Genomic DNA, 27,415 nt, shown 5'->3' with positions numbered 1-27,415 from the left:
GAGTTCAAAATTTGTAATGAAAGATTTAGGACCAATTCATCACTTTCTTAGAATTGAAATCACTCAAACCTGTACTGACATTCATTTGTCACAATCACATTAAGCTTTTACCATCCTTGAACAAGCTAGCATGATTGATTGTAAACCAATGAGTACACCACTTGAAGTAAAGACCAAAAACATTTCCAATACGAGCTTATTAAAAGATCCAAGCTTTTTTCATGAACTTATTGGTGTTTTACAATATCTTACTCTCACATGGCTAAACATCCCTTACAATGTTAACTTTGTATCTCAATACATGCATTCTCTTACTGTGACACACTTAAAAATGGTTCGTTGTATCTTACAATACGTTAAAGGAACAATTGATATAGGTTTACTTTTTAATTCCAACACTACACTTGATTTCTATGCTTTTGCTAATGCAGAATGAGCATTTTGCCCACATAGAACGCTTCACTAACACATTTCTTGGTTGAAACCTTATCTCCTGGTGTGTAAAAAAACAACATATCATATCTCACTACAACACTAAAATAGAATATCGAGCCATGGCAAGTATTGCAGCTGAGCTAACATGGATAGCATTTATCTTAAAAGATCTTCATGTTTCACTCAGCTTTACTCCAATGCTATATTGTGACAATCTTAGCACCCTTCGTATGACTATTAATCTAGTATTTCATGCTCGTAGTAAACATATTGAATTAGATTATCATTTTACACGTGAACGAGTTGCATTTGGACTTCTCACAACTCAAAGTATCTCCATAACTGATCAAGTAGTAGACCTATTCACTAAACCAATGTCAAAGGCAGCTCTCAAATATTTCCAGACCAAACTTTGCTTCCAGCCCCAGCACAATTCGCGAGGGAGTATCAACAGACCCCATAAGCTCAACACCCAGCTCAGCAACCCGCAAGATAACATGATTTGTGAGGATAAGTGGAGTGATAAGTCAACCTCAACCTATAAGAGGAATAAGGATTTTTATTCCCACAAATATGCCTATGTTAGTGGAGAGATGTTGGAGGATGAAGACGTTTCAGGAGCAACAAATTCTGTTCAAGAATTTGGTTCAACAAGATAAGGAAACTACAATGATAAATAAGCATATTCTGGATTTAAACTTGTATCAAATCCCTATAAATTAGCACTTTATGCAAGATAGGATATTTATTATCACATCTAAAATCTTTCCGGATACACTTGATTTGTTACCACGTTTATCCATGAGTTTGGTAACATGCTCTCCTATTTAAATTGGAGAATGCTGTATTAGATTGTTAGTTGTGCTTATAATAAAAGATAGTACTCTACTCAAAACACTTTTCTTCCTCTGCTTCTTACAAGACACCCACTTGAAAGCTCTAGAAAGGTGTACTCTTTGAGAAAATCTATTGGCTACTCCTCATTAACTTTTCTAAGTTTTGCATTGGTATCCTGTCCAAAGCAATAAAATAATATAAAGTAAAGACTAGATGCAATCGGATAGAGTATTATAATTGTTGAGCTATAGCATTTATCAAGGATAAGAAAGTTCACTAGCATTTTTGCTTATTTGGTGGGCTTAGAAAGCTGATAAGGATGCATATATAGAGCATTCCATGATGCCTTGTCCTTTTCCTTTCAAGGACCAAACTTATGAAACAGTAGTAAGAGAGGGAGTAGACAAAATGGAGAAAAAGAGAGATGCGTCTTGAAATTCACAAGATAAAATTCCAGCTTATAATGTACAAGTGATTGTGAATTGAATGCATTTGCACCAGTTCATTTTGTCAGATAGCCTACTGCTATGAGAACTCAGCCAAAAAGACAAAGCGCACCATTTCCCAAGTAAACTAAGCTTTCAAGATTGCTTTACCAGATGAAAAATGGCCCTGAGTTACCACTACAAAGAGCTCAGTCAAAATACAAAAATATCTGGTAAGTCTGCACCACGCGGCCTTCATTCTGCAAGCAATGATGTTCTTAGCATTCCGCATATCAGTCAACCATTCATATCATCTACCAGCAAACTGTAATCACATGTAAAACAACAACGGTAATAATAAACGGGGATGGAGAGAGTCAATTTTCAAGTATCATCTAGGATCATAAATTCTCACCAATTCTCCAATAGAAAACGCAAGAAGTGAGAAGCAAATCCCGAGTACCAATAAGGATGCACTCAAACTTTTTTAGCAGGTTTCCAAGCAGAAAGGGTATAGATGATTCGTCCCTTCCATCCTTGCAATAGCCACCGGCTATCTTCATCGATCAGAAAATCTTTGTGGTAACGCTGCCTCACTTTAACAGTTGCTTGCTTCACTATCTCCCGGTCAAAAGGCAACTGCACAAACCCAGCCCTCAAGCAACGGACCTGCCATTGCTTGTATGTTTCTGGCCTCTCCACTCTCTCCCAGCCTTCACAAGCTATAACATTCAGAGCCTCCCAGCCAAAAATCTCTTTCTCAATCACCAACCTCTCTAATTCTTCACGGGGAACAATAGTTTCAAGCATATCAAACATTGCAGAAAAGTGAAACAGTGCCTCTCGAAATCGAGTAACATAGAAAGGAGCATTGTATCCCCCATTTGTAATCCCATGAATGAAAACTTCAGGATTTATCTTCCTTACCAGATCAAGAACAATGTTCCTTGGACTGTCCACTGCCACTGTTTCATCAAGTAAGTTCTCAGAACGATACAGACAGTTAACAACAACAACTTCATCCCGGTCAATCTTGAGTTCCTCTAGTTGTATGGTTTCCCATTTCTTTGCAATGGCATTGTACTCAAAGGGCACTTTGAACTCCTTAGCATAAGCTGCTAAGCGACGTCCAGTTTCCTCAACTCGCTCTGCTGGCCGAAATCCAGGTTGGGGAAATTCTATTCCAGTCATCCGAAGCTTTGGCGGTCCACCTGGTCTGCATGACAGCCGATGAATAAAGGTGGGCCATTGGAAACCATAAAGAATACCAAAATCGATAACATGAAGCCTCATTGAATTTTTTGCCGTAATACTTATTGTCTTGTTAGAGACAAAATTAGAGACCTTTCTAAAAGGGCATGCAGCAAGATAAAGACGGTATGCTTTCAAGAGATCAGCCGCAGATGTTCTCTTACTAACAAGGCCTTTGTAAATCTGACTTCCAGTACCTGCCAAGCGTGCCTCAAGACCATCAGCAAAGCAATGAGCCAATCTCCGATTTCCATCCCCAAAAGGAGAGGAATGCAGCCTAATCTGCTTTAGCAATTCATTTGCGCTCTTCCGGTCATCAGCCGCAATAGCTTGGGCACAATTTATTAAAAGGGTTCTCAAATCCACCACCTCCCTTTTCCCACTTTGTTTCTTACCACGACCCTTCCCACCACTGGATCCCTTTGCCTGTCCATTCTGCTCATTTTTTATCGATGCACTCTTGAAGGCCTCGCGAAGAGCTGTCAAATCAGGCTGACCTTCTCCTGGCATACAAAGTAATACCTTATCAAACATATCTGATCGCAAAGTGGGTTCGGTATAAACAGCCAGTTGTTTGCTGCTCCTCCCTTCTTCAACATCCCCATCCTCCCTATGAGGATTCTTCTTTCCCCTAGGTCCATTAGGTGAGTGCTCCCCCCCATCTTGTTTCTCCACCTTGATAGCAACTTCACCGATCCTCACCTTTGGCTCTTGAGATAAAAACTTATTGGCCTCAATATTAAGAAACAAGTCATTACCACAGGGAAGAAATCTGCTAGCCTCCTCAACACCCTTCCTGAAGTGCAAAATAGATCGGCTCTCACCGCTCCAATCAGGGACTTTAAAATTACTGCTAGGAGAATCCACCAGCCCATCTACAGTAGTGATTACACTGTTTGAAGAGCTATATGATGATTGGGATATGCTAGAAACATGTGGAATCTGTAGTTGAAAGGGATGGTAATCGCTTGGATTGTGAATCCAAGCATTATCATCTACATAGCCACTATCACTACGACTACTACAAATGTAATTGCAGGGTAAACTATCAGGCAGGTTCCCACGATTTTGACTGATGAAAGTGGGGTTTGGTTCTGGTGAAGGAGGGTACTTCTTGCCAAGAACATCATAAAAGGATTTCTCGGCTACTTGAAAATCTAAAGAGTCTTGAAGCATGCAAGTCTTATCTTCAGTATCTTCTTCCATAAGCATCTGGTTTATGTACCTCAAAGTTCCATCTGAAAAGTCAAAATCTTCGGGAGAGTCTTCTTTTTGAGTCGGATTTGAATATGGGGTTACATCAGTTGGCTTTGGATAGGGCGGAATATAATGAAACTCCTTACAATTATGATCAACGAAAGTATTTTCGAATCTGGGTCTGGAAACAAGGTTCTGATTCGAAAACACAGATATAGGTTGGTTTCCCAATTGGGTTCCATTAATTGAAATTGAATAACCTCTTAACCGAGGATCCATTGAACTTACAAAAACAAAAACAAAAATCAAAGACCTCCCCAACCCCAAAAGTTATATCAAAAAAAGAAAAAAGAGTTCCCTTCTTGTTGTTATTCAAAGAATTTAAAGTGAAGTCGCAAAACCATAAAAGAGACAATAAGACAGACAAAGAAACCTCCAAAAAACAAGAATCACGAACAAGTACAGTGCATTTATTAATATGCAGACACATAACAAGATTATCAGATAAATTTCGGTAGTGAAATTCTTTTTCCTCAAAAACAAAAGGAAGGAAGAATGACTATTATTAAGCTTATTGCTATTTAAAACTATATCGAAATCAGGAGTTGTTAATTTAATTAAAGGTGGAAGTCAACTGATAAACGACGATTGATTAAGTTCAAGAAAGACAGCTTGAAAATGATCAAATTTCAACTGTCAAGAAAAAGGGATAGGCTTAAGAAGAAAAGGAAAAAAAAAAAAAAAAGCATACCTCATAAGAACCCACAGAGAGAGAGGGAGGGAGGGAGGGAGGGAGGGAGCGTTCACTGTTTAAGTTGTTTGAAAGAGTTTAAAGTTCAGATAGCAGTCGCTAATGCAACGACGAGAAAGTAAAGTCATCTTTGGGTGTCCTACAAAGTAACCGGTTAGAGTCTGTTTGCTTTCATGGTTTTTTTCCAATTACTAAACTACCCTTTAAAAAATAAAAAGCTAATGGAATGGACCGTGGACTTTTTTTTCACTTCTTTTATCTTATATTATTTTTTCTATTTGGATACTTATTTTTTTATTTTTTATTTTTTTCTGTGTTTTTTTTTTTATAAATTTTATTGGTTTTTGATTTTATCCTTCAATTTAAATTTATAGTTTATTATTATTAACAATTTCATATTAACTCTTGATTTTTTAAAAAATTTTTCTCTCTCGAGTTATTCCCTATTTTATGATCTAGAACACAGATTTGAAGAATTAACATGGACCGGCTCACCCTTAACCAAAATTACATATTTGTAATGCTACTTGGGTTGACTCACACCAAGTTTTTTTTTTGTTTTTTACCTATTTTTTCCTTCCATATTGTTTATGGGTAAAGTTTTTTATTCATGGTTATCATAATTGTGTTTTTTATTCATTTGCTAGCGTTGTCTTTTTTTCCTATTATTCAAATAAAACCAAATTATTTGGTTGGTCGGAACTATAACCTAGATTATTGGATTTGTTTTTAAAATGTGTTTGTGGCACCTAAATATATTTCTAAAACAATAACTCAAAACTAAGGCATAACGCAGCTTTGTCTAGTTAAACATCTATTCAAACTTGAAATTGATATAAATAAAGTCTTAACATGCATACAACTAATAAAAATAAATATGTTTAAATGAAAACAAAGAACGGTACTTACTTGTTGAAAAACTTTAAAGTAATGAAATTTTTATTGTTGTCAATGATGAATCATTTGTTTTTAAGGTTTTATTACTTTTTACGAGTGCAACTATGATGTTTGCAATATACCTTCAAAGATTTCACAACACCACCTAGGTTTAGGTTTAGATGTATTTTTAAATAAGATCTCTGAACCAAAAATTATGCAACTTAAATATCTTTCAACAAGATGAACATAAGCTTTATATTTAAGAGGAAAATAGAAACATAGAAGAAAAAAAAAACACTAAACATGAGATATCGAAGAATGCATAAAAAATTTAAAAAATATTGTTAGAAACTCTTTCTTAACCCCCCCACCCCCAACCCTTTCCCCTTTAGATTTTAAAAGTTGAAAGTTGAAAAAATAATTTTGATAATAAGCATAATTAATTCTTATATTATCAATATTTGATTAGTCACCATAAATCTATATAATTTTTAACTAAAAAAACTATTCAGATTTGGAACAAAAACTTCTAGAAGATTCTGTTAACTTTCATATGTTAGACTGGACAAACAATGCACGAGAAGAAATAGTTCTTCATAGACCAAACTCAAGTCTAAATTTCAATTAGCAGAAATTAATCTTTTGTGACTCAAAATATTATTTTACAATAAACTCAACCACAGGCCCGATCCAAAGTCCGAGCAAAAGTCAGGCCGACACACATCTAAAGCCCACTTTGCCTAGGATCTAACTTTAAAAGTTTAAGTGCTCTTTAAGGCTGGATTTAACTTTTTGACTCTCCATTTTATAAACACCAATAAAGTTTTGTTCTTTTTCTACGTGAAATAGAGTTTTTTTAAAAGGGTTTTAGGTTTCACCAATATATATCAATCAATGGTTTTTTAAGATCAATTTCTCATTTATCCATAATTTATTTAAAACATATTAATATTTCATGTTAAAAAACTTTTGTTGGGGATTAAATTTTAATAAAGTTTAACCGAAAAAGGAAGTGGACTCTTCTTTTAATTTGGCATAAAATATGTTCATTGACCATATTTTAACAAATTTTCCAACAAATGATCACAACAACTCTTTTGATATTGTTGCATGTTTTCAAGATAAATTCTTTGTGTTTGTGTGTAAACATTTCTCGATTTAGAAAGAAAAAAATATATCCACTTTTGTATTTCTATTTATAAAAGGTTAATAAATGGTTGGCTTTTTTTAGTAGTCCTATCCGTCTTTGAGCAAGCCTTATAACTACATTCCTCAATGATATTATCAATATTTTTTCAACAACTTTTTATTGGCCTGAGCCTTTTCTTACAACGATCTGGCCCCTAGAGAGGATTCGTAAGCATTTTTTAGCCCAGCATCAAGCCTACTAACCTGAAGCATATAAGCTCAGATGTCACGACTGGGCCCAACACCAAGCCACTTGCTTTGCTGCCTCTTAGGCTTAGGATCACTATATGACACCCCTTAAGCTCAGACGTGCGGTATAAGCCCAGCACCAGGTCCACATCCTAGCACCAATAGAACGCAGCACTCGCAACCTGAACCTAGTTTCAGGCATTGTTTAGGCCCAACACTTGGCCCCCTAGGATTTTTTACTAGACTTGGGCTTTTTAGCCTAAATCTAAAATGTTAAAGGACTTTATGCATCCTATCCTTGGAGAGTTGGGTATTCTTTGACTTATTGCATACAATACAAGTAACTTACTCATCAAGTCTATACTTCACCTATACCACTAGGTGTACAAGAGTCTCTAATGAAATACCACATTTTCATTTCATCAATACATGTGTAAGAGATATTTGTTTCTCATTAATGCATATGTAAGATATTTAACCCTCATTAATGTTACAATGATGGAATGACTCTTCAGCTCCTTTATCCAAGCACAAGAACATGATTCATAAGATATAAACATCTCCTGAACTATCTAGATAAAGGGTTCATAATTTCTCCATTTTTAAAATATTATTTACACAAAACATCATTTTCGTTAAAAAAAATAATAATTAATACATACCAAAACAAGAACAAACAACCTAGTTCTTGAGATTTAATGTTATTTTGAACATTTATTGTGATCTCTTTATAAAAATATCAACTTAAGCATTTGAGGGTTTTCAAATTCACCCAAAATAGGTTGTTTTGTAGTTATTTGACTTTTTACATCAAGCTATCACCTTTTTTAATTATGAAAAATGAATCAAATAATAAGAACACTTGATTAAATACATTATTCAACCATCCAAAAAAATTTATTTCCGGGCATTTTAGATTTTAAAATATCATCCCTAAATTATGTGTATTAAGAAAAATTTAAGTAGATTTTGAAGTTGGAATCCCCACAAGAATACGTCAAACCTATAATACAAAATGTTGTGTGTTAAATCATTAAAACCACGAGAACAATTTAAAACAATAGTAAAATTAACTTTTAATCTCATATTGTTGCTACTTGTAGTTTCTTTTACATGGTAAAGAGAAAATAAATTGATGGAATTTTTATTTACATTGTATAAAAGTTGGGTGATAATTTTTTTTTATTTGAAGATGGGTTGGGTTGAATTTATTTTCTCTTAGTGTTGGCTCCTGCTTCCAGCCGGATCCAATAGCGTTGGGTCGTGCTTCCCAACAGAACCCAGCAACTTTTGAACTTCTTGACCGCCAAACCCAATGCTCTTGAGTCTAGCTTGATCGTCAGATCCAAGGATATTGGGTATGTCTTTGTAGCAAAACCCAAGGCTATTTTAGATCTATCTTGGTTGTCAAACCCAAGACATTTAACATATTCTTTATATTTTTCATATATTTTCTTACATTTGAAAAAACATTATTGTTGACTCGTTGCAGAGCGCAAACTAATATAAAAGTATTTGTCAATAAATTGAAACCATCCATTAAACCTTTTTTTCAATCTACCTACCTTCCATCTCTCTCTTTGGTTCACACCTAACTTAGAAGATGGGATAAATTGAAATTTGTTAGCGTCATATGGATATGTGTATGTGTACAATATAATATTACTCTTTAAGGTTTTATGTTCGTAAATTTCCAGCAGCATTTTGGTGGCATTCTCCATTTGGAGTTCTTGAGTTAAGTACTTGTATTTTTTAATATTTTTAATTTAGTCGTTACGTCTCAAAATGTTGTTCGTAATTGAAGTTCTTTACTTGAGAAAAGGATTATTTTTGGAAAAACAACTCAATTCTGGATAAATTGTCACTTCAATAATGAAAAAAACAAAAGGAAAAATAATTTATTAACGAACATGAAATTATAAAAATTATTAAATTATTTCTCATACTGAAGGCATTGATTGATTCATTTCGATAAATCAACGGGACTAATCTATAATTAACTCTCAAAATTGAGAAGAAAAAAAAGATAAAATAAAGAATAATGGTAGATAAGTAATGATTAGGATTGTCAAAAAAAATATATTGATAAAACCTAAGATTTTAAAATATAGTGTTTAAAAAAAGGGGGGTAATAAGAACAGAGGGACAATAAATCAGATAGAGCTCTCTGTTCTTTAAAGGTGGCAAATCCATTTTTAAATCAAAAAAGAATAAGCTTGCCTATATTAGATATCTCTTTATACATTTCTACTAAGCATGGAGCCCCTGAAAAACATCAATTGTGTGCATAGTTGCTTGGTGCACTAGCAAATTAACAAAACTAATGCATGAACCACAAGACGAAATGCCCAGCAACATTATCATACAGAGCCCACAAGGTCACATTTTGATGATCTATCATACGATGCAATTATTTTTACATGGATTGCATATTTCAGCTAATCATATATTGTTAAAACATTGCCCCCAAGCACGACGCCTTCTATCCTATGGAAACAACCATGTATAAATCACCAAGCTCCTTGCAAGCCAATGCAATCCAATTACAAATCAATGTCAAATTAACTTAATTTACATCAGATTTACTTTCTATCATTAATCTGTACACCATTAGAACCACCACAACAACTCTCTTTCTAACCAAATTTGTCCTATCTAAGTCTTACTGGTGTTCTTCAGGAAACATATATGGTAAAGCATCAAACTTCAGCTTTGACCAGTTGCCTCCGATATGACCAGTAGGCTTGGGCAGCTAGGACCTTGTCTAGAACCTCTTGCGGCACCAGTTCTACTCTCCTTTGCTGAGGGGAGATTCTTGCCGTGTGCACCAATGTCTTCCATTTATCCTACATCATCCCAAGACCAACAAATGATTAAAAGAATAAGAACAGTTTTATCAATGTCTTCAATCTTCTTACTGTTAATGTAGGGGTCATCAGAAGAGGGGAAAACGCTTAAGCCTTCAGCAATCAAAGAAGAAAACACTAATCTTTTGCATTCATCCATATTAAAGCAGGATTCCCCGGCCTTCTTATATAGCAATTGAAAGAAAATTAAAAATGCCTTCTTATTTAGCAGTGGAATCCAAATTAAAAAGATCCTAATAATTAAAAATGCTTTCTCAGAATGTGGACTACAAGGCATATAGTAATGAATCACTCACCTTCAAATCAATATGAGTTTGATGGTTTGCTTTGTCAAAAGCATGCAATTTAACATCACGCCACCTACAAATCAATAATAAAATCAAACAATCCAAATGGGTCAACTACGTGTTCAACAATATTCAGGGATAAAAAGGGTGATCATGGAGCAAACCTTCCAGTTCCAAGTCTCTCAATTGCTTGAACTAGGGCTTCTACTTCTGCAACTGTAAATGGCCTCCTGATCCGGCGCTATCCAAACTCAGGATGCGTAGATTTGCAGTTAAAGGGAACTACAGATAACTCACACCGGCCGATTGCAGGAACTGGAACCAGAGCTCGTGAATCTGACATCTTATCAGCAGTCGAAGCCTTGGCAAGAGAGCAAACTGCACCAAGATCACTTCCAACAGAGCTGTTAAAATTAGTCTCTGCAGGGATTGAGAAAGCATGGGAAGTCCCTGCCTGTAGCATCAAAAAAGTTGTATGCCTGCAAATAAATCAAAAGGAAACAAACTTAATAAGACACAAATAATAACAATTTGAGAAACTTGTAAAGAACACAAAGCAAATGCACAAAGATGCACCAGCTATTTGCTTACCTGGTTATCCCACCAGGTGCACTGAAAGGTAAATTTGAAGGGTTTTTAGTGTGGGGAGGTAACATCATTTTTGCATGTCTAGACTCCAACATGAAACCCAAATTACTATGTTTATCATCTTCAGAGATTCCAGTCTGGAGCAAAGTTTTGTTATTATCTCTAACCTTCTTTCTTTGGAGAAGATACCAACATGTAGTCCATCTCCAAGTATAGCAGTTATTGCTTCCATGACTATCCTCTAAAAAATGTACAGTATTAGATGTCACCAATAGACAATAATAGATATGGCACCCTACCAGATTGAAGTCCCGTACCATGTATTTAACATGAAAGACGCCTTTCTTAGATAGGATTATGTATTACATTGACAATAATAAACATAAGAAAGAAAACGAAAGCCCCATTTGTTTCATAATAACTAAAAGGGTATTGATACAGGTTGTATAACTTGATTTAGTTCTACTAAATTGTCTAAACAGAAATTATAAAACTGCATCTTATTTTCTCCTGTATGTAAGATTTCCTCACCTACATGTTGTTTTCTTCTTCCAAAAGGAGAAGGCATGAAAATAATTTACGTTGTTAATAAAACAATATGCAGAAGGCACTATTGGATACCTTTAATGAGCCAACAGTTGTTGTTGTAGGGATCTCAATAAAGAGTTCTGGAACCTTAAATGATTTAATACTTAGCTTCACTGGATGATTAAAAAAAAAAAAAATAAACATAAGAATGACCTCAATTAAAATGGTCCACCAGTAGATCAGATACCAACAACAATCATCCATTATAGGCTTTCATACCATTATAGTCTCTTGAATCCAGAGATGCATGTTGGCTTGTTACTGAGGATGATGATTCGGTTGCTGCATAAACGAGCTAGGATTATTTACCTAAACCTAAATGCAACTGTAAAGCTGAAACATAAACAAAGAATAAAACAAATTAAATAATAGCTAGTAACCAGACAATTTTTCACCTGAGACCATGTTATTTCCATTGGTCCTCTTATTAGAAGAATTAAAAATGTCTTCACAATGAAATGCTCCATCAAATGTAGGTAATGTACTTTGATCAAAGAATTTCCTTTTCTTAAAAGGAAAAATCTTTTGAGATCTTTGACAGCTATAGATGGTTCTTTCATTGCGAAAAAGTGGTTTTGTTTTCAAGTCTGGAAACATATCAAAAGCCATGACTAGTTATACTGACATGGAACGAAAAATTATGGATTCATGAGCTAACACAACATGAGATGAAAAGACCATTCCAGAACCAAAGAGACGCTATGAGAACTTTACCGATTCATGACATAAAAAGAATGTAATTTCCATTTGAAGCTAAATCATAATGAAGGCATTTACCAGTTCTGAAGTAACCACTACTCTTCGAATTTGGAGCAGCTCGCTAATGTCTAGAAGCAGTTAGATTACTCATTCTTTGAGTTTCAATATATGACAATGGCTTAGAAGTCTTTGGCATGGCACCATATTGAGAACACCCAGAAGGGTTTCTGTCATCATCTCTACTCACTACTTCTACATCAGCGCAAGGCCTAGAAAAAGGACAAAGGCCTATGCAATCCTTAAATAAAGATGACTTTACATTGCTTTTTAAACTAGCATGTCCAATAGAACTTGCGTCAAGATCCATTGCATCTTCTAAACCATCTTTGACAAAGAAAGTTCCACTTTCAATACTGCTACTTTTTACTAATTCAGTTTTTGGCTTTCTCTCAGTTAAACCTTCTACCTTGCCTTTAAAAATTTTCCTTGCATGAGAGGATTCTCCATTTATTTCACAAGAAGAGCTTCCACCAATATTTTTGCTATTAACAACAACCAACTTTTCAACAACATATATTGTTTCTGGATAATCAAAATGCTCTGAAGCAAAGCTTCCCTGAGAGTTGAAATTTTCCTGGTTATGCAAGAATTTATTCAATGCATTGCCATGCCAGTGGCCTTGCAACTCAGGAATGCAAGCAAAGGCTTTCTCATTACAAGGTTCTCCTAGTAAAGGTTCCATTATAATAAACTTTCCTCTATCAACTTGCTCCTGTTGAATGGTATTTTTAACATTACAAAGATCTTTATCGCAAGTAGTATTAGTTAGAGCAGAAGTTTTCTCCTCTTGCAAGATTTCTCCAGCTACACTAGCTAGAATTTCAAATGCATGTTTCCGATTATTCTCACTTTTCTTCCTGATCGGTCCCCTCCCCTAAAACCAGTAATAAAGACTTTATCAGGTCACTGACTATTTACAAAAATATAGACAACAGGCAACCTTGGAATGGTAGCATTTGATTACCCTGGCTAATCTAGATGCTCAAGGAACCACAGGAACCTGGTAGCCATCAAAACCATAGTCCAACCTTCTTTGGAATACCATATCTCAGACATTCATTACAAAAAGTGGTCATTAAATTAAACTAGCCAACTAGCTTGAATTTGCTCACCTCAAGAGAAGACCATGTCAGCAAACCAAATTTAGTTGGGATCTGGATAAAAGACAATGCACATTCTAGAATCAATTACAACAATGAAAAAACAGTAACTATGAGTAGATCAGTGATTTGGGATATAGCAATTATCCCAAATCAGGTAGTGGAGATTGAAAAATCAGCATTTACTCTATTCCTTGTCTATTTATTTCCAGGAGAAGGATGATCACTTTTAAGTAATCAAACAACTTAAACATCCAAAGAATATTAAAATAAAAAATGCATTTGCACCTGTATATTAGCGTATTTGTCTACACATGTATTCTCACTTATCATTGTTGGCCAATCAAAACATAGTTGAAAATTCAGTTGATGCCATGAAAGTTATGTTTTCCCCATTTCTCCAATAAATGCATCCATGGTCTTAAAAAATAAGAGAAAGGAAAGGAGAGGAGAAGAGACAATCTAGAACAAAAACCTTTTTTATGTCATTGTGTAAAAGATAAAGATTCTTACATTTAAAGGGACATTTAAGATACCTCCATTTTACTCCATGACAGGTAGTTTGATCCTAAAACATGCAGCCTTCAATCCCTGTAAGCTCAAAAACTAAAAGAAAAGAATAGCCTTTTTTCATTTTAACCCAAGATAAAAATGTAAAAATGAAAGAAAATAAAAATAACAATATAAAATTAAACCCTGACTGGCACAAACTAAAACTGCAGCTTTAGATATTCATGTTGTGTCCCCATAAGAATCATCCAATAAAATATGGTAGGCCAATTGGATTTCAAATCACAAAAACAGAATAATTACAAAAACCAGTCTTTAACAAGCCTAAAACACTACAAGGTTCCTTAGACCAAACATAAAAACAACGTAAATGGAGTCAACATAAGAGAGAGAAGCTTTAAAAAATTTTGTGGAAAGAAGAAAGCTTTCCAACGTAAATAAAATCAAATTAGATCAAAACAAAATGGAATCAATAATATACATACATACATACATACATACATATATATATATATATATATGTATATGTATATAATGCATAGCATCTTAGATTTCAGGCACCCTTTCTAATTACCTGTCAAATTCATGCAAATTCCTCAAAAAAAAAATGAAAAATGCATTGGAAAAATGAATAGTGGATTGATGAACAAACTGACCTTTTAAGATTGTATGGTCATCAAAACCTCCTGAAAACCACCACACTTTATATCCTTTTGGTCTTTGACTCATTTCAAAAAAGTGAAGGGTTACCTAGCCGGTGTTGTTTACTGGTTATAGCAGGTCATAAGCAGAACCACTGAGGACCAGTTCCTCATCCGCTCAAACTTGTAACGAGTTTTATAGTTGACACGTGGAAGTCTCTCCCTTCATATAGGTTTAATCTTATCTCGTCCACATAAGAACTAAAAACTCATTGATTAATTCTCTTATATTTTGTTCTTACTGTGTGTTTAACACGTTGGTTAATTAATTAATTAGCTTTGGAAGAATTGTTTTTTAACAATTTGGTTTTTTCGTGCAATAAGTTTTGCCGTGAATTTAGAAGGCTCGGAGTTGACTTTCTTCTCATGTCTATATATAATAATCATGTAGAAACCAGTTTGCAGCTACCTATTTCCTTTTTTATGAAAATAAGGAAATGAACAATTTAATGATACTACTTCAAGAAAGAAAAGATATTAGTAATAATAATTTTACAAATAAATAATAATACATAATATAAATATTATGAGACGTAAGATGCTAGTAAGAATAACTACTTTAATTAATGAATTGTGAGATGGCTCCTCGTGGTCTCGTAAATCTAAGAGCTACCATAATTCTTGTTTTTGTAAATTCTTAACCACGGAGGACTAATTGCCCAACAATAAAACCTTCAAATTCTTTTACTTTTAATAGCTATATAATATTATAAAAATAATAGAAATCCTTCTTTAAACTTGAACTTGTAGAAGGATTGTTGGACAATATAACTTTGTTTTTTATGTTTATTGAATCCACTCTAAAGCTATAATCTATAAATCATGTAAATAAATTAATATATATATATATATGGTGGTCGGGCAGATTTAATGTCTACGGACTTACGAAGTCTGATGGCTTAAACTATTGATGGGTGATGTAAAGTGACGACGAAAGATTTTCAAGATGGATTTAGCTTCGTCCATCGTAACTATTGATGGTAGACATATTTGGGTGCAGATGTCAGTGATGAATTACTGATTTCTTGTCTAAACCTTTGATGGGAGAGACGAGAAAGAAAAATTTTGGTGAGATTGAATCCAAATATATTATTGATGATGGATGGTCAAACGAGAAGGTAGATTTTTTACTATTACTCTTTTAATAGAAATTAATTTGTGAATGATTGTTTAAAAAGAGAGAAACTTGACAATGTTAATGTGGAAGATGGTGTTGGGGAAAATTGCACGCTTAGATTTCATACATGTGCTTTGCAACTAACTTAGGTGCTTGATAATATAGCCAGCCTAATCGATGGAAGAATTGGTGTGTGGTTGTTCAATCTTGGTGGAGGCAGAATCTAAGAATTTTGTGCATCTTGACAATGAATTGTTTAAGGTGATGGAAGAGACTTGGTCATATAGCCAAACTACTATTCAAGGAGGATTTGCTTAGCCAAATTGCCTAGGGTAAAGGCAAAATTGATGTCTTTGAAAGGAACCTTAACAATGGACAGTACGATGTAAAGAAGACAGAACTAAGGACTATATTGCATAAGATTTAGTAAAAAAAGGACGAGCCTTGTGGTGGTGGAGATGGCTTGGCCGATTACCTTGGGTGAGGCTAATTTGGGAACTGTTTTGTACACTTTGTTGATGGACAGATCATGGTGATGGAAGCAAGATAGTTATGCTAAAATTGTAGCTAATGGAAAAGCCATACAATGATGAATAATCGGAAATTGAAGACACATTAGCGATGGAGACTGATTGGGGTAAAGAATTCGACAACCAAGTTATGCAAATATTTAGTTTAGGAACCATACTAGATGGATTTGGTTTAGTGTATTGCCTTGGTATGGAGTTAGTCCAGTGGTGGTATGGTATTGGGAGTCTACACTTTGACAATGTACAGTTTGGGTGAGAGATTTGGCAGCCAAGTCAGTGGGTTTGGTTAAGGAGTTAAAATCATCAACAAAGAGGATTCGGTATGTTGTCTTTGAGAGGAGGTAGTATGAGTGGCTATTATATGCATTATAATGACAAATAGTTCATAGTGATGGAAGTAGAATGGTATACACCTTTGTTGGGTTAGCATGTTAGGAATTCTCGATGGCCAAAATATGTGACAAAGGTTGGACAGTAGAGTTGTTGCGTCAACAAAATTTTATGGCCAATAAGAAAATGTCTTGGGTGCAACTGTGGTGTATGAAAGACTAGGTCAGATAGATTTAATGTTGGGATGTTATGTGTGTGCTTGGGCAGGATTTGGGACTTGTTGAAAGAACTTTATATGACTTGTAGGAATTGCATATAAAATTCAAAAGACATGACAGCTTATGATAGTGTGATGTTGCAGTTTATCATTGTCTAAACTAGATTGATGGGATTGATCTCGATAGTTTTTTGTGGGACTCAAAAGTTTATTTGACTATGTTGGGAAACAAGTAAGATCTTAGAGAAAAGCATAGTTATGGCTTAGTTTGGAAATTAGTTGACGATGGGACTATTAAGGCTTCCTAGGCATCGGAGATTCGATGTACGTCAACTTTTTCTCATGGGGGAGATTTGTAACGGGGTTAAATTTATCAAGGGTACACTGACGAAAACAGTGATGGAACGACATAGTGGGAAAGGGGCAAAATCAACAGCACTAATTTGATTGACAGCGTCGATAAAATCAAAAGTAGGGGATAATGATAAGTCTAAATGATGGACAGTTCAAGACTTGATGAAAAGATTACTGGCACGAACGATAGCATGCATCGATAGTGGCAGCGGCAGCGTTCATAGGCATTGACAGATTCAGAAGTAGTATATATCTAATGATTTGGTTAAATCAGCTTGTTGGCAGAGTGGGCTAACATGAGTGGGGACTTGAATGATAGACAGTTCAAGGCATAATAAAGCAATATTTGCTTATTGGTAGAGTGGGTTGACAGGAGTAGGGACTTGGACGACAAACAATTTAAGGCATGATGAGACATAATAGGACTGGCAACAAAGGTGTTGGTTATGGGAGTTGGTTTGTGGGAGGCAAGCCAAAGAAGTTACGGCAATTTGGGACAATTAGTGGTAGTTTTATGTAATTTCTTGTATGAGAAGAAATGTTCAGAACAAAGAAACATGTATCTTGAATTGTGCTGGAACTTTGGGATAGTTTCCTATTGTAACTTCTAATATGTTTTTGTAATAAGTAGGCTATAAATTTATTCTGTAACATGCAATGCATTGTAGGCTATGCAAGTTCTATGGGTAGGCAGAATCATTGTGCATAGCGAACACACAAACAAACTTATGTATATTTTGAGTCAATGAAAGGTTGACTTCCTGTAATAACTTATGTGTTTGTGCATATTGCATCATTTTTACTTGTGTGTTCTGCTTGTCTCATAACAGGAGAAAGTGTGGGGAAACCTCTTGGTGAGGGGAAACACTTGGTTGTTAGACAAATATGAGTGAATCGATGGAGGGAAGGTTAAGTCTGGCAGAGTGCTAGGTTGTCGTATAGGGGTTAGGAAATTTTAACAAGAAAAATCCAACCATGTGACAATTTTATATATAAAGGGCGTTGCTCTTTTATTGTATCAATCATTGTCGATGTAAAGACATTACACTATGAATTGTGGTGAAGTAGTGACAATTTTGTCCTTTAAAGAGAATTTTGGTTGCCCAAGTTTTGAGAGTAATTTTATTTTTTCAAAAAAATCAATTGGTCATTAAAGAATTGCTAAGAGTTACTTTCATCTTTTCAATTTTCTCAAAATAGTAATTATTTATTTGCCTTTAAGCTCAAAAAAACAATTGTTGGGCAAGGGTCTTTATGCCTTTATATTTTTTGTGAGGTTGTGAAAGGACCTTTTTATCCTTAAAAAAAATAAAAAAAGGGTTTAAGGGGTGATTTTATCTTTTCATATTGATGTTTTTTTATGAATGTCAGAATCACAAGGGATGCTTTGGACTTTTTTCTTTGATTAATTAATTTTTAAATCAAAAAACAATTGTTTTGTATTAAAAAACAAATAACATTCAAAAACAAATCATTGGTTTATCCCGGTATTTTTTAAAAAATTATTTTGTATTTAATTTTTGAATGTTTTTTTTTATTTTTTTTTGTTGATGAGCTTTATTTTATAAAAATAATTATTATTTTAAAATAATATTTCTAATATGTCTAGCCTTGCATATTTTTTTTCTTTTATTTTATTCACTCAATTTCATGTGTTACTATTTCTATTATCTTTTATCCAAAGTTTTTTTATAAAAATAATAATATCAAATATCTAATGTGCGTGCGTGCAAGGGCGTTGTTGTTTTTGATGTACACTTTAAATCAAAAGTTCTTCTACCTAGATGCTTGGGAGAAAAAAGCTTATGGTGCCGTAAAAGAAAAAAAAATTTTGTGGTCTGCAAAATAAAAAAATAAGATTATAAAGAAAATATGTATTAAATATGTTGTATAGAAAGAAAAATGAGATTGGGTACTGGATTAAAAGGGGAAAAATATAGAAAACATGGTATAAACAAGATAAAACTCCGATATTGTTAACCATTGTGTGAATCACGGCCATGATTTACCTACATGTGTTGCTAGAATCACTGACTTTACGTTCCTTGAAGGCAATGATGCTACGTATCCTGATCACATCCTAAATATTTCTTCAAAGCTGTCATGGAAATTTCTTCCCTGGTCATGATAGAGAACCCCCCCCCCCCCCAAAGAAAAAAATATATATAATAATAATAATAATAAATAAATAAATAAATACTCCGATCCTTCATATCTTGAGAAAAAAGATACTTCAAACTTGTCTCGGAAAAGAGAACAAATAGTTAGATATCAAAAGTGAAAGTCAAATTTGAAATATTGTCAACATTAAAAACTACAATACCGAACAACGAAATAATTGAAAAAAAATATGATACAGGTAACTTTATCTCAGCAAAGCTCATTCAGCTGCCAAATTTTCAAACTGCCATGGGTTGAATTCCATAGATCGAATGTCAGTCTCTTCAATGCTACCTGAACTATCTATAGCAGCCCGGTGTTCAGAATACTTGCCATTGTACTGGTACACTTCCAAGTCCCCCCAAGGTGTAGGGTGAATCTCATCAGTTCGGTCAAACCATCTTGGAGTAAACTGGTGACCCTTAACCTCTCGGTTTCGCTTCTCGGCTCTCTGTCTCTCCTCCAGACTAAAAACAAGGTAAAACACAATAATAGTATTAATTCCCCTTTTCAACGACCAGAATGAACTCAATAGCATGGTCCATGTAACCATGAATTTTCCTGGGGAGGAGCCTTTCCGGATTCAATTTAGCATGCAAAACTGTTGGCATGGACTAACCCTATTTTTCTAGTGTTTAAGACACATGCATGCATGCATGCCTAAAAGGGTGAGATGGTACCTGCTCTTCTCATAGCCAGCCTTGGATATATCACCCTGTTCAAGAGCATATCTATCAGGGCGTAAACGGGAATCTGATCCTAGTAACTTCTTTGGAGCAGTGTCAAAGCTGTTGATCTTGTGAGCAAAATGTGTATACTGGAATTTATCGTTCTTTGGAGCTTCTGCGACCCTCCATACCTGAAGAATGGCAATAATAGAATGATGAGCTATGGGCCCAGTTAACAAATAAGTCTCGCCATCACTCAACCCAGAAATAGTGAAACCCTATAATTACAATTCAATAACCATATAGCATATTCAAGTGATTTAAATATTTAAATAGAAGTCACAAATCCTTTCAGCTCCTGAAAAAATTACAAATTAATTAATAAGCAATTTCTTGGAGAAAACAAATACACGAACTATTGTCCAAGAAAATCCAGGTTATCAACAAGTACAAAAACTTGAACAAGGATCGATGAAAATCTTCCCATGTCAAGAGCTTCCCTTGTCATTAAATATGGTACTAAGAGAACACAGGTAGCTGCTAACTTCCAAAAAAAGGTTTTTTGGGCAAAGCATGCAACATTACAGTTTTTCATCAAAAAATTCCCTTACACTACTATCTTTGGATTTATTTTTTTATAAATAAAATATGTGAACTTTATGTCTTCTATCAATTCTCTTGTTTCATAACAGAAAAATGTCTTTTCTTTTGCCCAGAACAAAAATTAAAAAGGCAAGATTAATTGATTCCACAGTATTAAAGTCGTTCAGAAATGGATGAGGTGTTTAGATAGTCTAAACAAATTGCACCTTTTTATTACTTGCAGGAAGTCCAAAAAAGAAGAAATGGGAAAGATTATGAGAGATGTAAAGGAGTGAGTAGAATAGGACCATGTTCTACCTAAATCAAGCAGATTCAAGACTCAAGAGTACCTATAATAAAATTTGAAATTCAAAATTCTCAAATTATTACAGCAATTAACTACCACTTAACTACAAAACCAACTCCTTAATGAGTGCCCTAAGAGCACCCACTAGCTATTCCCTTTTAATATTAGAATCAAGTGGTTTGACATGTACATCCTCAAATTTTTTTATAACACGTGACAACAGATGTTTAAAATAGGCATATTGCTAACTTGGCCAAAGGTGGGTAACCTTGCGCCAAAATATACTAGTTAAGGACCCTTGCATTTCTTCATGGCACTATAATTTTGCTTTTTTTCTCAATTGAGTACTTTTCTATTCCTTAAACTGGTATAACTCAATTCTTTGTATAAATTACAGCAAACTTTGATAATTAGAGTAGATGGACCTTTTTTGTGATATTCTTTTTACTTTTCATGATATTTTTTTGTTGTTAATATCGCAGAGGCTGCATATTAAATTTGAGAAAAAAACCATTTTTTAAAACTATAATCATGAAATAATTTTTAAAACTATAATCATGTAATAATTTTGTTAGCAAACACTAATTAAACAATTCTGAGAACTTGGTGAGAAATCCAACAAGAAAACATTATTAATCAAAGCATAATTTAATACTGATATGAAGAGTCAAGACTAGCTAAAAATTTGTTTAATTTGTCCCTCTTAAACCCAAATGACATACTATTTGATAAAAAAATTCGTATTCCTAACTATAAAACTTTAAGCCAATAATAGACTACGTCAAATATGTGATTGTATACTCTTAAATAAAAATTAACAAAATTTAACATGGTGTTGTGTTTGAAATGTGCAAGTCTTTTTTTTCTTTTATTATGAAATGTAGATCTATATGGATTAATTTGTCAAAATTATAATGAGATTTCATAAACACTTAAAATGTTAAAAATAAAAGTTGAAGAGGCAGGTAATTTAAGCATTTGAAGTGTTAGCATAGAGCAACTACATGAAAGGTTAATAGCTTGGGGAATAAAAAACCTATAGGATATCATAAATTGGTAGGAACCTAACTAATTGAAAGATAACTTTCAATGAGGAGAAACAATTGACACATCCAGTGATTTACTAGAATCTCCATTGGATTTAATTATTAACTTTTATGTGTTGATGATTTCCTATTTTATCCAGATCTTTGTAAGATAAATAGTAAAATCTCATTCTTTTTTATTTTGATAATAAACTCAATTATTGTTTGATAATAAAAAGAGGGAGGGAGAGATCATTAAAATTTGCAGACAGGCTGTAAAACTTAAAAGATTCAATTTTGTAAACAAGAATACACATCAAACCAAAGACGATTTTGGATTTGCCTAAGCAAAGATAAACCATTTCCATAAGAATTAAAAACATTCTGTATATTAAATAGTCAACCACCAAGAAACATTAGACAGCTTTAAGCAAACCTAACTACAAGATAACAATAAAGAAAGATATGGTCTAAAGACAATCAATCAGCTACTCATGGTCTTACACCAAATATAAACAGGACCTGAGTAAAAAGGTTGTCATACATGGGAACAGCAAGGTTGTAAAATAACCAATAGAAATTTCTAATTAGAAAATTAGAAAAAGAAAAAAACAACACTAACCTCCTTCAGTTCAGTGCCTGAACATGGCTCTCCTTCCATGTCACAGGGTTGATAACTCATTGATCCATTCCATTTCCCTGTCATCAGTATCTGGGGCTCCTCAGCAGCATTGTATACATATCCATCCACCTCATAGCGACCAGCTCTGCAAAAGTCTCTTAAGAGTTAAAAATAATTTATATAAAGATTGAGATTATTCAAATATGCAAGTGATAATCTCATTGAATGTGAAATTGAACTTTTAGACAAGATTCATCAACCTAAAACTACACTGTACAATTTAAAGGCCTTTTAGTTTGTTGATACATGATCATGTAATAAAATAATGAATTTCCATGGTAGCATTTACACACAATATTCAACAATGGAATACCATAACCAGATGAAGATTTCAACCATACTAAATGGACTTAATAAGAACCATATATAAATGCTGCATCAAAAAGGCACCTGCACCCATGGTGGAGGTAAACTAAGTGGGAGACATAGGATTTGTTAGATGGATCAGCAACCTTATATGAAAAGAGCTTTCCCCAGTCTAGCATGCAAACAAATCATAAATGTTCCAGCAGAAGCATCCAACACTATCTAAAAGGTGAAGTAACCATACCCAAACCAGCCACATGGTTGAAAATACAGTACAACTTTGTCCCCTGTTGTCATGTTTGTCAGGACCATCTCCCCTGGTGAATCAATCCAAGTTCGTCCAAAGATTAAGTTACTCACTTTCGTTGGAGGAGGCACCAAATCAAGAACCACACCATCTCTTTTGAGCGTCACACGTGTTCTGCATGCACATTGCAATGTTAGATATACATTTGCATATTTTCTACAGAAGTAAATTCTTGGTAAAACTAGTTGTAGACAATAATCACTCTGAAAGCATCTCAAAAGGACTGTCCCAAATGAAAAAAGGTAAGGAAAAATACACAGCTTTACTAGGAAAATATCTTATGTGGCATTATGATACATGGATGGAGTTCCAAGCCAAGTGATATTTGAGGTAGAGTTCTACAGAACTAAATTCTTGGTAAAACTAGTTATAGACAATAATCGCACTGAAAGCATCTCAAAAGGACTGTCCCAAATGAAAAAAAGGTAAGGAAAAATGCACAGCTTGACTAGGAAAACATGACATTATTATACATGGTTAGAGTTCCAAGCCAAGTGATAGTTGAGGTTAGAGTCCCAGCCCACTTTCTGTGAAAAGGTGGTTCAAAAGAAAACAAAAGGAATCATCTAGTATAAGTTTCCTTAGGAAAATATTTATAATTAAAAAAAAATCAAGGAGAAATATTATTTTAAAAAAATTCAAGGGGTGAAACCAGAAAAGATAGTTACTGGTTGGTACACTAGTTCATACTATTGTTACGTAATTTGAATTAAAGCTATTGTTAAGAGGAGGAGGAGGAGGAGCCATTGTTTTCTAGTTTGAAAAAATTGATAGTACAGTTTTATAACCAAAAACTAAATATAATAAAGCCATTGTTTTTTTATTTAAGAAAACTAATGGAGCCGTTCTATTTATTTAGAAAGATTAATAATACATAAGCAAAATTTTTATTTTTTTATGAAATACATGAATAAAAAGAGAAGAAAAATGAAATTTATTTCCAGAAGAGGAAACACATCCCTGGACATCACCATCAACCAAATGATTTTCCAATAATCCAATGATATTAAATGTCGCCCTCATGCCAGAACACAGCAAGAAGAGGACACAAGGGGGAAAGTTCATCAGTTCAGTATACCTCCGATCAAAGGAGGTTAAATACACAGGTAACTGTATTACTTTAAAAAAAAAATTGCAATAGAGATTTCTGCATGTTGCCCCTTCACCCTTCAGCTTACATTCGAAATCGCAACAAATAAATGAAAATAAAGATATCCACTAAACTGATTCCAAAGTTCTAGAATAGCATATCAAAGGAGACTACAAAACCACGGATGTTTTTTTACCTCCCAAGAGGATAGATCTCGATTGAGTTCCCTAAAAATTTAGTTTTGACCTTGGAAGTGATATCATAAGTAAAATGCTCATTTTCAGCATGTGCGGCGCCTATTGGCGGATGATGACTAACCTGTGAGAAAAGATGTATTACAATGAGTTGAAAATTTGCTACCATATACGTAAATTCAACTTAAAGACCAAAGAAATGAAGGACAGGAAAGCAGTAGAGTTTGACAACTATCCTTCAAAGAAAAGGTTAAAAGATAAATCTCTAACTGCTAACATTTCACATGTATCTCACCTGTTCTGATATAAAAGTAAGGTCTCCATGATTTGTCATTTCATAAGTCTCACCGAGAATCGGATTAAACGGCTTCCATGTGCGTTGAAGGGCGTAGTATACAGATATGAAAAACGACGCTGCAATCACCACATCATCAGCCTCATACCACAAATGCATGGACAGAGTAAGTGAGTGAGTGAGAGAGGGAGAAGGAGAGGGAGAGAGTGATCATACCACTATACACCAAACGCATGTAGGGATCCTCGCATTCATCTGCAAGATCTAACAGGTGCGAGTACTCCATCAACTGTGACCATACAGTGCCATCAGTCTCTTCATAAAATTACATAGGATGAACGTTATAACAAGTAATAGCCTAATGAAGCAAACCTCTGCCATTTTCTGCAGCATTGACATTGGCTCGAAAATAAGTACAGGAAGTGTAACCATAGATGTAACATCAGATCCTACATAATTTTGCATCATCTTCCAATAACTGTCCCGATCCTGGAGAAAAGCAAGAAAACAACAAATGAATATAATCACATGCACATGTTTCTCTGATTTATTGTATGAGAATACTAAATCATTTTATTCCACCAAATACAAAAGGCATCTTCTTGCTACAGGAGGGTTCATTTAAGCATCAATGAAACTAGATATTGAGTTTCTAAAAGAATATCATTTCTATCTTACTATGTCAGACACGCACTGCATATAACTTTGCATGAGGAGCCATAGGATATAGCCAATAGAGCTTTGACTACATGCAAGCTAAACTGATCTAATATATTGTAGGCGGACTACAGTTCAAAATTACATTCAATTTTAAAACATCAAAGCCTTGCCCCTGATGGAAGATGTAGAGTTTCGGCTGGTGCAGCTGATATTTAAGATAATATTGAATATGAACATGCGCCCCTGTAAAGCTAATCAAGAATTGTAAACTATGCTAAACAGGTCTTGAGCTGATGTGTCTTTTATTATTTCCTTGCCAGCATCATGATGTTCCAAACTAATTTGAAGTCAGAACTCATCCTACAGATGCACAGAATTGCATGAACATATGCACTACAAAGCTGATTAGATGCACTGCTGTCCGGAACATGTTCCGGAAAGACCCAGTATCGTGTTTCAAATCCATCAACCGTATTCATTCGATTGAACCAGCTTCCTGCACTAACTTTATCTCGTCACCACACACAAAACACAGAAGAACAGCAGTGTACCTCTTGTTTCCATCTTCCTTTACTTGCTTCCTCTTCAGCATCTTCTGTGCCTCCTTCAGGATTGACGACTTCCAGTCCTTCATATGGCACTAAACTGCAGAAAAGAAAACCGAGGTAGCTTGTCAACAACCAATCAAAACCACGAAACTGTTAAAAGTGTCAGAAATATCCTCCGCCTGGCTTACCAAACATATTGACAAATGCAAAAAAGTGTGGTTCCCAGAACATATTCAATATTAATCCTGCCAGCTTGAGCATGACAGGTGCTTAGCACAACTAAAATTAACCCAAGCCCGCTCATCATTTCACAATCAAAATTCGAAACGCATCTCAAAGATATAAATCACGCTGATATGGATCCTTCATAAAGCTATATTATAATAAAATCATTGATAAATACTAGTAAAAAAATTGATTTCAATTCGAGCAAAACAAACAGATCATCAATAAATCCTGTTTACATCCAAGGCACTATACTAGAGCATAATTACATCGGGCGATGAATCGTTTGTGACCAAATCCAAATCCATGAGCAACATATATCAAGAACTGGAGAAAAAAAAAGAAGAAGAAGAACGGATCTGGATACCCGTTGACTGATCTGGTCATGGCGGTACCAAAATTGGACAAACTGGAAGCGATCGAAGCGAAGAAGCCACCACCGCTACCGCTACCGCTTTCGCTTTGTTTGGGATCATTAGGAGGAGCCATTTCTTTGGAAACCCTAGGAAACAGATGCCGAGCGACAACTAGAGAAAGAGAGAATTGATGATGACGACGGTGTTCGTTTGAGATTTGTTTTTATAAATTAAGAAATGATAAAGGAGGGGTGATAATAATAATAATAATAATAATAATGCACTACGGCTATTTGAATATTATTTATTATTAATACTTGAAGGGAACAGCGATAAAGAGCCCAGATGGAAAAGGATGCTTTGGCTGGCTAGTTGGCGCTTAATTGGTTTCAAGTCTAAAGAGATGAGAGATTTTTCCGAGCTGGAACGGAAAAAATATCTTTCATCATTTATAATTGAAATCCTCTTGGTAACACACTCGTTTATTCAGCGCGTGGGTTCTATAACACCAACTGATAAGCAAAACTCCAAAAAAGTCCCCTGCTAGTTATCTCGATTAAGCTACAAAACCAACTTTTATCTCAATTAGATCCCTATTAAACCTTATTTAATATAAAAGCAGCTATATCGGATAGATCCTTAATACTTTAGGGTTCAATGGATACAAAAACATATATTAAGGACTTAATCGAGATAAGGTTCATGGTTGGAGGACTCTCTTGAGGTTTTCCCTAGGATTAGAAAATCCAATTTCCAAATAGGCGGCTTTAACGGTGGACTTGAAAATGAACAGGTTGCGTGCCGGCTTGCCAGCATGGTTCCCTGGTCCCAGCACCCTTCACCGCGTTTAAAAACTTTTCATGAGTACGTGGGCCTCACTTTTTCCTCAGCTTTTGGTGGTGTTGTGGAC

General features: G+C 34.5%; 3 protein-coding genes across 4 annotated transcripts; all 3 read right to left on the bottom strand.

Annotated features, from left to right (window-relative positions):
• Positions 1-1,681: 1,681 nt before the first annotated feature.
• Positions 1,682-4,968, bottom strand: LOC118053386 (scarecrow-like protein 9). 2 transcript variants are annotated; one of them, XM_035064631.2, is made up of 2 exons: positions 2,113-4,968; positions 1,682-1,957 (listed from the first exon to the last, which is right to left on the bottom strand). In XM_035064631.2, the coding sequence occupies exon 1, from the start codon at positions 4,422-4,424 to the stop codon at positions 2,175-2,177; it is 2,250 nt and encodes a 749-aa protein (XP_034920522.1). In that variant the 5' UTR covers positions 4,425-4,968; the 3' UTR covers positions 1,682-1,957; positions 2,113-2,174. The 2 variants fall into 2 exon arrangements, with proteins under 2 accessions (XP_034920522.1, XP_034920521.1); XM_035064630.2 differs by having other exon boundaries at positions 1,682-2,022; positions 2,113-4,956.
• A 4,512-nt stretch (positions 4,969-9,480) lies between these two features.
• LOC118053385 (telomere repeat-binding protein 2) lies at positions 9,481-14,323 on the bottom strand. The gene is given in 11 exon segments (XM_073409675.1): positions 9,481-9,998; positions 10,316-10,379; positions 10,471-10,785; positions 10,898-11,081; positions 11,084-11,135; positions 11,516-11,595; positions 11,702-11,764; positions 11,878-12,069; positions 12,141-12,190; positions 12,304-13,115; positions 13,206-14,323. Coding segments are annotated over 11 exon segments (2,040 nt in total). The 5' UTR covers positions 13,287-14,323; the 3' UTR covers positions 9,481-9,851.
• Positions 14,324-19,314: 4,991 nt separating this feature from the next.
• On the bottom strand, positions 19,315-26,921 carry LOC118053384 (oxysterol-binding protein-related protein 3B). Its single transcript, XM_035064625.2, has 10 exons — positions 26,517-26,921; positions 25,928-26,021; positions 25,089-25,205; positions 24,933-25,005; positions 24,717-24,835; positions 24,424-24,545; positions 23,075-23,251; positions 22,465-22,609; positions 19,941-20,119; positions 19,315-19,727 (listed from the first exon to the last, which is right to left on the bottom strand). Exons 1-10 carry the CDS (start codon positions 26,636-26,638, stop codon positions 19,481-19,483), a joined length of 1,395 nt encoding a protein of 464 aa, XP_034920516.1. The 5' UTR covers positions 26,639-26,921; the 3' UTR covers positions 19,315-19,480.
• Positions 26,922-27,415: the final 494 nt, after the last annotated feature.

This window comes from Populus alba, chromosome 6, assembly GCF_005239225.2.
Source record: "Populus alba chromosome 6, ASM523922v2, whole genome shotgun sequence".
Classification (NCBI taxonomy): Eukaryota; Viridiplantae; Streptophyta; class Magnoliopsida; order Malpighiales; family Salicaceae; genus Populus; species Populus alba.
This window is presented reverse-complemented; position numbering and strand designations above follow the sequence as displayed.